Source organism: Brachyhypopomus gauderio, chromosome 16 (genome assembly GCF_052324685.1).
Source record: "Brachyhypopomus gauderio isolate BG-103 chromosome 16, BGAUD_0.2, whole genome shotgun sequence".
Lineage (NCBI taxonomy): Eukaryota > Metazoa > Chordata > Actinopteri > Gymnotiformes > Hypopomidae > Brachyhypopomus > Brachyhypopomus gauderio.
In genome coordinates this window covers 6,092,033-6,102,464 of record NC_135226.1, presented here as the reverse complement: position 1 = coordinate 6,102,464, position 10,432 = coordinate 6,092,033, and the positions used below count along the sequence as shown (strand labels likewise).

At 38.6% G+C, this 10,432-nt stretch overlaps 2 protein-coding genes across 2 annotated transcripts; both read right to left on the bottom strand.

Annotated features, from left to right (window-relative positions):
- Positions 1-1,372: 1,372 nt before the first annotated feature.
- LOC143478359 (olfactory receptor 52B2-like) lies at positions 1,373-2,323 on the bottom strand. The gene has a single exon (XM_076977318.1). It carries the CDS (start codon positions 2,321-2,323, stop codon positions 1,373-1,375), a length of 951 nt encoding a protein of 316 aa, XP_076833433.1.
- A 6,855-nt stretch (positions 2,324-9,178) lies between these two features.
- On the bottom strand, positions 9,179-10,129 carry LOC143478314 (olfactory receptor 52B2-like). Its single transcript, XM_076977274.1, has one exon. It carries the CDS (start codon positions 10,127-10,129, stop codon positions 9,179-9,181), a length of 951 nt encoding a protein of 316 aa, XP_076833389.1.
- Between the last annotated feature and the right edge of the window lie 303 nt (positions 10,130-10,432).

Sequence of the window (10,432 nt, the reverse complement as noted above, 5' to 3'; positions counted from 1 at the left end):
TTAAACAGCCTGTGTGTTTCAGTAGATCGTATATACATGTACAGTGAGTTACATCGGTTGGCTGCTCCACAATTCTGGCCTGAAGGGCAAAGAACAGTTAATAAAGCAAAGTCACGGACTCAAGCCCCATGGTGTCATTATAGTGTAATGTCTGAGTGGCTTGCATATTGCTATGTAGTGGTGAAATTGCTACCAAGATAAAAATATACTAGTTCCATGTGTATGCAGAATAAAACCCTGTAAGATACATGTTGGGAAATAGACGACATTTGATTGAGTTATAATATCGAATAACAGTTTGGGAAGGATAGTGGTGACTCCTAATAAGTCTGCCAGAGGGAGGCTGAACATAATGTAGAACATTGGCTTATGAAGACTCCGTTGTGTCACAATGAGTGTTAGAATTATTCCATTACATAACACCAAAAACAAGTAGATCAGAGCTCCAGTCAGGAAGACAGGATATACAACATCTGGATAGACATCAAATTTGGTAATCTAAAGGATCCAGTTAATGGTGTCGTTTGAAAATTTGGCCTGCTCTACACATGTACAGTGAGTTACATCGGTTGACTGCCCCACAATTCCAAATGCAAAACAATATTTGGTGAAAAAAAGACAGGTTTAGTTAATCTTTTACATTTTGAGTGCTACTTTCAAAGTGTTGAGTATATTATTGATATTAAGTATGGAGTTTAATATTGCTATTCATTTGGAGCTGGCTTAAACATTGCCTTCAGCATGAGCTGATAAGTGGAACAAATACTGAGTACTATGGTTGGCTTCAATGTCTTATCACAGGAATTTTACTGATGATATATTTTAACTAATCTTTTAACTAATCTAATTTTAACTAATTAACTAATATTTTAACTTTTTAACTAGCAAGTAACATGCATGTTGCAAGTTGTGAAAGGTCTTGTGATTCTCTTCTTATGTGCTGTCATTTTGCAAAGTCAAAATATTTTGAACAAAATATACATTTATTTGGATATCTATTAAAATGAGCACTTGAATGCACAAGCAAACAAAAAACAGAACATAAATAAAGAGAATGTCTAAATCTGACCTAAAATTTGGATTTCAAATCAATCAAATCAATTCATACCCCTCGGAAAAACAAATTATTATTGTTTTTCCCAACAAAACTGGTTTTATTGTTGTGCTTTTTTTAATAGTCAGGGCTTTAGTTCATATTTTTGTTTTGACAACATAATTTTATATAATTTTAAATGAAGGCAAACATTTCTTGTAGAGACAACAGAACTGTTATTTAATTACATTTTGATGACACTTTTAGACAGTGTCAGCATGTTTTTGTGTACTGAATCAGTCTACATATTCATTAAGACCAAAGCTTTTCATGCTATGTTTATGTGAATTTGCCCTTAATTCTTTTTAAGACCATATTAAATGAATTTCTAATGTCTTTTGATTTCATTCCATATATAATTGGATTGACAACTGGTGGGACTGTGAAAGTCATTATACCACACAGTTTTTGAGCATTTGGAGATATATTTTGGAAACGATATGAAAGTATTGCAGTGATACAGACTATTTCAAACAGAACAAAAATTATTATCTGTGCAGAACAAGTATTTACAGCCTTCATTTTAGCATCAGATTGAGAGTGGGAAAGGCAGGTTTTGAGTATTTGTACATATGAGAATAACTGAATTCCAACACTAACAGCCTGTGTAAATCCTGTTACAAAGAACCCATATATATTGTTTACTGTGACATCACCTGCACATGACAGTTGCACTAAGGACAAATTTGAACAAAACACATTAACAATAAAGGTCTTGCACTTTGGTAGTCTGGCCTGAAGGGTAAACAACACGGTTATTAAAGCAAAGTCAAGACCCCAAGCCAAAGCTATAACACCTCCAACTGTGAAGGGTGTCATTATAGTGTGATATCTGAGTGGCTTGCATATTGCTATGTAGCGGTCAAATGCCATTGCTGCCAGGATAAAAAATACACTGGTTCCATATGTTTGCAGAATAAAACCCTGAAAGACACATGTTGGGTAATAGACAACATTTGATTGAGTTACAATATCAATTAACAGTCTGGGAAGGATAGTGGTGATTCCTAATATGTCTGCTAGAGGGAGGCTGAACATAATGTAGAACATTGGCTTATGAAGACTCCGTTGTGTCACAATGAGTGTTACAATTATTCCATTACATAACACTGAAAACAAGTAGATCAGAGCTCCAGTCAGGAAGACAGGATATACAACATCTGGATGGACATCAAATTTTGAAATCTGAAGGATCCAGCTGAAGGTGTAATTTGAAAATTTGGTATCCATTAAAATCTGTTGAACAAACAACAATATAACAGAAAAGTTAGACATTTCAAAAATGTTTTTACTTATCGCTTACCTAATATATATATTTTCTTTGATTCCACATTGCTCAACAGATGAATCATATTCACTGCTTTATTTTACCTTTGGCTTCAGTTAACCTCAGTTGATTCTAGTCAGTAAAGTAATGAAATGCACAGATATAGTGGCATCAATAGTGGTACACAATGGCAAATTTATATGTAGTTCAGTCCTCCAGAGGCCATGGCGATGACTCACACACCAGCAGAGGTGGGCATTCCAGGTTCAGAAAGTAAAAGTCCTCACCAGGATTTTGCTCAGGCTTCCTAGATTGTGTTGATTTCACAAATTTTACCTGGATTGCACTAATTAGATAATCTAGCAAGCTGGAGCAAAATCCTGGTGAGGACTTTTACTTTCTGAACCTGGAATGCCCACCTCTGCACACCAGGGAACCTACATCAAAATGTGTTCAGAATCTAGAAGAGGCCTCCAGCAGTCTAGATTGCTGTGTATTTGAAACCACACAGCTATCTTAGGTTATTATAAACCTAATGATATTTATTAAAAATTAAAACCATTATTAAAAAATGGTTGTATATGTTTCAGGCTCTGTTTTAGTGGTGGTTCTGGTTATGTAGTGGTTGTTAGTATGATATAATGAAAGCAATGGACTTGGACAGTTTTGGATGGATCTTGTATGGGTACACTCCATCACCAATTGTACAGCACCCAGGGGATGGATACAGCTGTTAGTTATATATAGAGGGCCATGATTTAAAAGTCCAATCGTGTTCACCTCAGGGCCCTTACTTTAGTAATTGACCGGTCTGTTTTAGCACAAAAAACAAATTTTGACAACCAAAATAATTGGTTTTATTCAACATTCTTTAGTTGTGAACAATGTCTCAAAGTAGGGTTTAACATTTATAGAATTAGACATAAAATAACAGCAGTGAAAATACAAATATTAGCACTGAAAATGTATTACAAAATGAACATCATGCAAAAAATAAGTTGAAAACCAAAAACCAAACTCAGGATGAAGTGTGTGTGTGTGTGTGTGTGTGTGTGTGTGTGTGTGTGTGTTTGTGTGTGAATTCAAGGACCCATGTTCTTGTTGGGGGAGAGCAGCCAGGGCTGAGGTTGGGTGTTACGACCTCACGATGTCATGGGTCTAGGTTCGGGGTGTGGGGTAGTAGCATGTAGGCTGTGGTCTAGATGAAAGAAATAAGAATGCGAAAACCAGACGGGTACGTAACAAGAACTCTTTACTACTGAATGGTAATGGGTAAAAGAGCCTCTTACGCAGCAGAACACTGAACAGACATACACGTACGCACAAACAATTTCACACGATTAACCCTAAACCAGCCAACCAAGGAAAGGAGCAGTAGACGGCAACAAAGGAAAGAAACAAACAAAAATACACTACACTAAGGTAACAAAGCAAGACTCACCCCTTACTAACAAAAATAAAGAAAATATATCTACTGCTCTAACTAATCTCAAACAAAAGTACATATACGGTGCCCGCCTCTATACTGGTGTATCCAACAAATTAAACCTGTGTGAGTGTTACAACTCAGTTCATGACAAAGATCATCACAACAACCGTAAAGGCAGAAAAGCTTGTGTCGCCTCCCAGCGACATCCAGCAATTCCGTCATGCAGATTAGGAAGCCGAAGATCCGCCCCCTCATCCAAATCGCGATCTCTGATTTGCCGACAGAATCCACTCGTGATGAGGCAATCAACCAAAAAAAAGAAAACACCCTCCCCAAAATCCACAGTACACGTAACATTGGGGCAGCACCTGGGCTGGGGCATTGGCTGGGGACTAAGGCTTACACACTCCTGAACAGACTGGTACAGGCTGGTGTGCGGGGAATGAAACTGTTGTAAGGACATATTTACCTAGAATATAGGCCTCAGACATTTTGTAGGCTCATTGTTTGAGCAATATAGGCTACTCCTGCAAAAATCATCAGACCTACGTTGGTTTAGAGGCCTATAAAGTTGCTTTCTCTCCAGGTGTCCCCAATCACACACTTCCCCTCCAGGTTTGTCATCTCCAGTATAATTACATCAATGGACTCTGGGAAAAAGAGTTGTAAGGTGGACTCATCCACACAATGATGTCGCATACCAATTTGGCCCTAGCGTCATCTTTATTATGTTGTCCTCTCTCGCTCTACTTCCTCTGACTTGGGGGGATAAAGCCTGGTCAGTCTCCTCAAAGTTTAGATCTAAATCTGTCTTGTCTTCCACTTCTGAGACATCCTCCTCTTCCTCTGGTTTATTTTCAGTGCCCTCTTCATCAAAAACCTGGACCAGAACCTCTTCGATAACCACATAACTGCTTGGTCAGTCACTTACTCCTTGTTCTCAGAGGAAAAGGAGTGCAAGGCAAACATCAAGTTATATATATGGGGTCTTTGTGAAGATGATACATTGAATTTTCTGGAAGGTGTGGGGGATAAGCACAAAAGCATGGGAAGGAGATTTGTACCTGCAAAAAGACATTGTTCAGTCTGAAATGTGTGTGAGTGAGTGTGTGTGAGTGAGTGTGTGTGTATGTGTGTGTGTGAGTGTGTTGAGGTGGTGTGTATGGGGATGTTTTCTGTCTGATAAAGAAATATAGTTATAATTCATATATAGTTATAGTCATAATTGCAAGCCTGGATCACTGCTTGCCTATGAAGTAACCTACCACAAAATGGCTGCTTCTCACCGTCAGGGTAAAACAACTCACTTGAACTTAGTTCACATTGCTCCTGGGATATGAATCGTCATCCAGTCGACTCAGACCACTGAACCCATACAGCAGTTTTTGGCGCCTCCTCAACTTTTCATCATTCTCCTCTCCTGGGGCCTCATGTACGAACGGTGCATACGTACAAAAACATTGCGTACGCTATGTTTCACACAAACGGTCAGATGTACTAAATGTGATTTGAACGTGAGAAAGTGCGTACCCCCACGACACTTTCACTTCAGGCGTATGCATGTTTCTGATGTGTTTGCGTAATTTAGCGACACTTAGAGGTTATGCATTGAAAATACACACACATTGTAGTAAGCCCTTATTGTGTAAAATAAAGTAAATTAATCAGACAATTTCATTGCCTTATTGAAATAATCATTCAACGTGTTTCCACATTATATAATCCAGCCTATATTATATAAACATGCATGAAATGTTGCGCTGGAGTTCTTGGGAGATGGCAGCGTTGGCATTACTGGAAGATATTGCTAATGGCCGAATTCGCAGAGAGCGCTTTTTCCGTGATCATTATGATTTTTTGGCCCATGATGATGACTGGCTTATAAGCCATTTCAGATTTCCAAGAACTGTCCTCTTGGAACTCTGTGCTGTGTTGGGTCCAGTTTTGGAGAGAGAAATGGCGAGGAGTCAGCATTGCCAGTTCCTTTACAGGTGCTGACAATGCTCGGCTTCCTGGCAACTGGCTCGTTTCAAAGCGAACTGGCAGACGGGTCGGGGATATCCCAGTCATCTTTGAGCCGGGCCATGCCAGCTGTTTTGGATGGGATCATCTGCATGGCAGCTAGTTATATAATGTTCCCATTAAGAAGCGGTTGACCAAGCAAACATTACAGCGCAATTTGCAGCGATAATGCAACCCTAATATAATCGGAGCGATCGACTACACACACATTTCTATGAAGGCACCATCTGAGGAGGAATTTGCTTATGTGAATAAAAAGCACTTTAATTCCATAAACGTGCAAATAATCTGTGATGTAAAAACTTACTAATGTTGGCCTGGATCAACCCAATGATTAGTACATCCTTACAAACTGCATGGTTGGGATAATATTACAAGCTAGCAGAGTGTGTGACAGGTGGCAACTTGGTAAGTAACAAAATGTAAGCATTTAAATAAAAGCATTTGACATTTCCAGCTTAGAATAATTCATTTTATACATGGGTAATTGTTAAATTACTTAGGAAACAGCAGCTACGTGCTCAAGACGTGGCTGATGACCCTTTATAATCCACAGACTGACCGGGAGCAGAGATACAATTCTCTCCATTCTCACACCCGGTCAGTCGTGGAGAGGGTGATTGGGCAGCTGAAAAGCCGGTGGCGCCGGCATGTGGGGTCCTGCACAATGTTGCGCACAGGTATGCCGTGCCATTGTTAGAGGTGATGGAGCAACCAGTGGACCCAGAGCCAGGACAAATTAATGCGCAGCGCAAATTTTAACCAATTCTTTTATTGAGTCGCTGATGCTAGTGAGCGCATCACTGATATTTTTAGGTGCATTATATTATTCTGCCAGTGTGCATTATTCTGAGCCCACAACATTTAACCCTTATATGGTCCAAGGGTCTGTGGGACCCATTTTTAAAAAATCAGCTTAAAAAAATTCTACAATTTTTTTTTTTTCAAACTGAGATTCATTGGTCCTTGGCTCATTTTCTGTGAGCAACATAAATCAGAAAATATTTTCAATGACCACCCCCCCGTACCCCCCCCTTCACATTTGTATTACATACAGGGTCCAGGGTCCACTGGGCCCTGGGCTAGTCAAAGTGGGCAATCAACATTGGGTTGGGTAGTTGATAGTCGTCTGTATGACTTTAAAGGATATACAAACAAAGGACAGAGGAGTTTGGCATGCAAAGGTGAGCAACCATCAACACTTTTGATGGTTGTCACATCAGGGGTTGATTGCATATTGTCAGACAGCAGACGAAGAATCTCTATAGAGACAAAGGGGTGAGATCTGAAAGAAGCATCTTTTCTCTCAGCCCTCATTATCCCTCCCTCCTCTCTGGACCTGTGTGTGTGTGTGTGTGTGTGTGTGTGTGTGTGTGTGTGTGTGTGTGTGTGTGTGTGAGTGTGTGTTTCATCCAATCATGGGGACATGATGCTATAAATGCTAAAAATGCTAAAAATGCTATAAAAGATGGCAAAGTGATTCTCAGTTCAGACTGCCTTACAGCTGCTATTGGAAGAGACAGAGGATTTTGATGGTGATTCAGAAGAAGAAATTTCAGGATCACATTTCTGAAATATCAGAGTCTGATAGTGATAATGAAAAGGAGGATGAGCAGCAGCCAGCTCCGTTAGCACCAGCCCGTCAGCAGCTAGCCATAGGACCAGCCTGTCAGCCAGCATGATTTATGATTCATTTCCTTATTGTGTTACATTTTAATAAAAAAGTAACTAATAAATAAATGAGAGCAAACTAATTTAACATATGTATTGTTTATTTTACTTGCAATTGGGCTAAATCTGCTGATTATTTTAACAAAAAATGCAATGGGTCCCCCACGCCCAGCTGGACCCCAAGAAGGTAGACCACGCCCGGATCTCATCAGGGTTAAAGCTTCACACACGCTATCCCACTCAGACCTTTTGCGCTTTGCTGTAATGCCACAACGTGCCAAACAAACATTTTTTCCGCACCTCTACCTCATTCAGGAGCGTCTCTACTTTCACATTCGGTGAAGTTCCTCTTTTTTCACCATTTAGACATGGTTTGTGATAGATCAGAGAGCAAACTTCTCCGGTGCAGGGCAAATTTAAATGAATTTGCATATTTATAGGGAGGCATGTCACCGTGTGCGCTCAATTCCACGTTGATTGGAATGTACAAAAGAAATGTGCGTGGATTCCGGCGTACGCACAGTTTGATGCATCCGGATTTTTTTATGCGTACGCCATTTTCTGGATTTGTACGTATGCCAATTTTTTGTAAGAAATCCACACAAGTCTTTGTACATGAGGCCCCTGGTCTCTATTTTTGGTCTCATTAACCGCCCACTGACCCTTGACCCGGATGGCTCAGTGACTCTTCCCACCCCAGGTGAGAAAGCATTTCATATACAGTATAAAATAAAAACAAAACATGGTCAGATTTAACATTGTAACATCGTATCTGTCACATTACAGCCCCGGACCCCTCCCCTTAGAGCATGTGTTCATGTTGTCTGCGTCTGGTAATGCCTGTCTTTGGATTTCCGTAGGTGTGGGTGTGTGTGAGCGTGTTCATCAGTCTCACTTGTGGCTCGTCTCGTGATCACTCGGGGCTTATGTGGTTTGTCTATTTAATGTGCGTTCGCACAGTGTCCCATGGTCATCTTTGTTGGAGTCATTCACTTTCCATGTGTAAGTGTTCCATGTGTGCTGTCTGCGCTTCACTGAGAATAAAAGGCAAAGTTTGTATCTGCGTTCTATGCCGCCTCGTTTTGTTGACGCGCCCTCAGCGTTACAGTATCGTCATAGCAAGTCAATAACATGAATATTGCAAATTATGAAAGATCTTCTGTTTATCTGAGGCGCTGTCAGTTTGCAAAGTAAAAATATTTAGAACAAAATATACATTTATTTAGGCAAGAAGTCCTATATGAGTGTCTTCTATTGCTTATCTCTGGGTTTTGGTTTAAAAACAGCACTTGTATCTTCTCAATTTCCATTGAATGTGCTACCAACCAACCAACCAAACAAACAGAAAAACAGAATGTAATAAAAATGAATGAAAATTACAAAGATAATGTACATAACTGAAATTAAATTTAGATTTTAAATCATTTTGAGTTCAGACCACATACATATAAAATTCTTATTAATGTTTTTTCCAATTAAAATAACATTGATTTGTGGATAGCATAGACAGTTTTTTAATAACCAAGGTTAAACATCTGAGTTAATTTATGTAGCATAATTAAATTTTTTACAGTTGTTATGTAATTATATTTTGATGACCCATTTGAACACAGATGACACATTTGAATACATTTTTGTATTAAATCAGTCTAAATATTGTTAAGTATAAATATTTATAAAGCCTTTTATGCTATGTCTATGTCAATGTGCCTTTAATCTTTTTGAAGACAATAGTAAATGCATTTCTAATGTCTTTTGTTTTCATTCCATATATAATAGGATTTACAACTGGAGGGACTGTGAAAGCCATTATACCACACAGTTTTTGTGTATTGGGAGAGATATTTTGGAAACGATATGAAAGTATCACAGTTGTACTGACTATTTCAAACAGAAGAAATGTAATAATCTGTGCTGAACAAGTATTTAGAGCTTTTATTTTAGCATCAGATTGAGAGTGGGTAAGGCAGGTTTTGAGTATTTGTACGTATGAGTATAACTGAACACCCACACCAACAACCTGCATAAATCCAGTTATAACCAACCCATATATATTGTTCACTGTGATATCACCTGCACATGAAAGTTGCAATAAGGACATGTTATCACAGTATACATTAACAATAAATGTCTTGCACTTTGGTAGTCTGGCCTGAAGGGCAAACAACACAGTTATTAAAGCAAAGTCAAGGCCCCAAGCCAAAGCTATAACACCTCCAACTGTGAAGGGTGTCATAATAGTGTGATATCTGAGAGGCTTGCATATTGCTATGTAGCGGTCAAATGCCATTGCTGCCAGTATAAAATATACACTGCCTCCATACAAATGCAGAATAAAGCCCTGTAAGACACATGTTGGGTAATAGACAACATTTGATTGAGTTACAATATCAATTAACAGTCTGGGAAGGATAGTGGTGATTCCTAATAAGTCTGCCAGAGGGACACTGAACATAATGTAGAACATTGGCTTATGAAGACTCCGTTGTGTCACAATGAGTGTTAGAATTATTCCATTACATAACACCGAAAACAAGTAGATCAAAGCTCCAGTCAGGAAGGCAGGAAATGAAATGTCTTGAGAGATGTCAAATTTGGCAATCTGAAGGATCCAGATAAAGGTGCCATTTGAAAATTTTGCCTCCATTAAAATCTGTGGAACAAACAAAAATGTAATACATTACACATGTTTTTATCTAGTTTATCCTTTTTTTTTACATTGGACCAACAATTAATCATATTTGCTACTGTTCTCACTGTACAAATACTGTAAGTAATTATTTAGACACATTTTGGATTTTTATTTTATTTTTTGGATGTTCTATAGTTTTGTTGCCTTGCATAACAAAAATCCAGAAAATGCTATTAATAAAATCAAATGCAAGAACATAATTATCTTACTTTACTTTAAGAAAAGTAACATTTGAAATGTTACAAAAAATGGTAACCC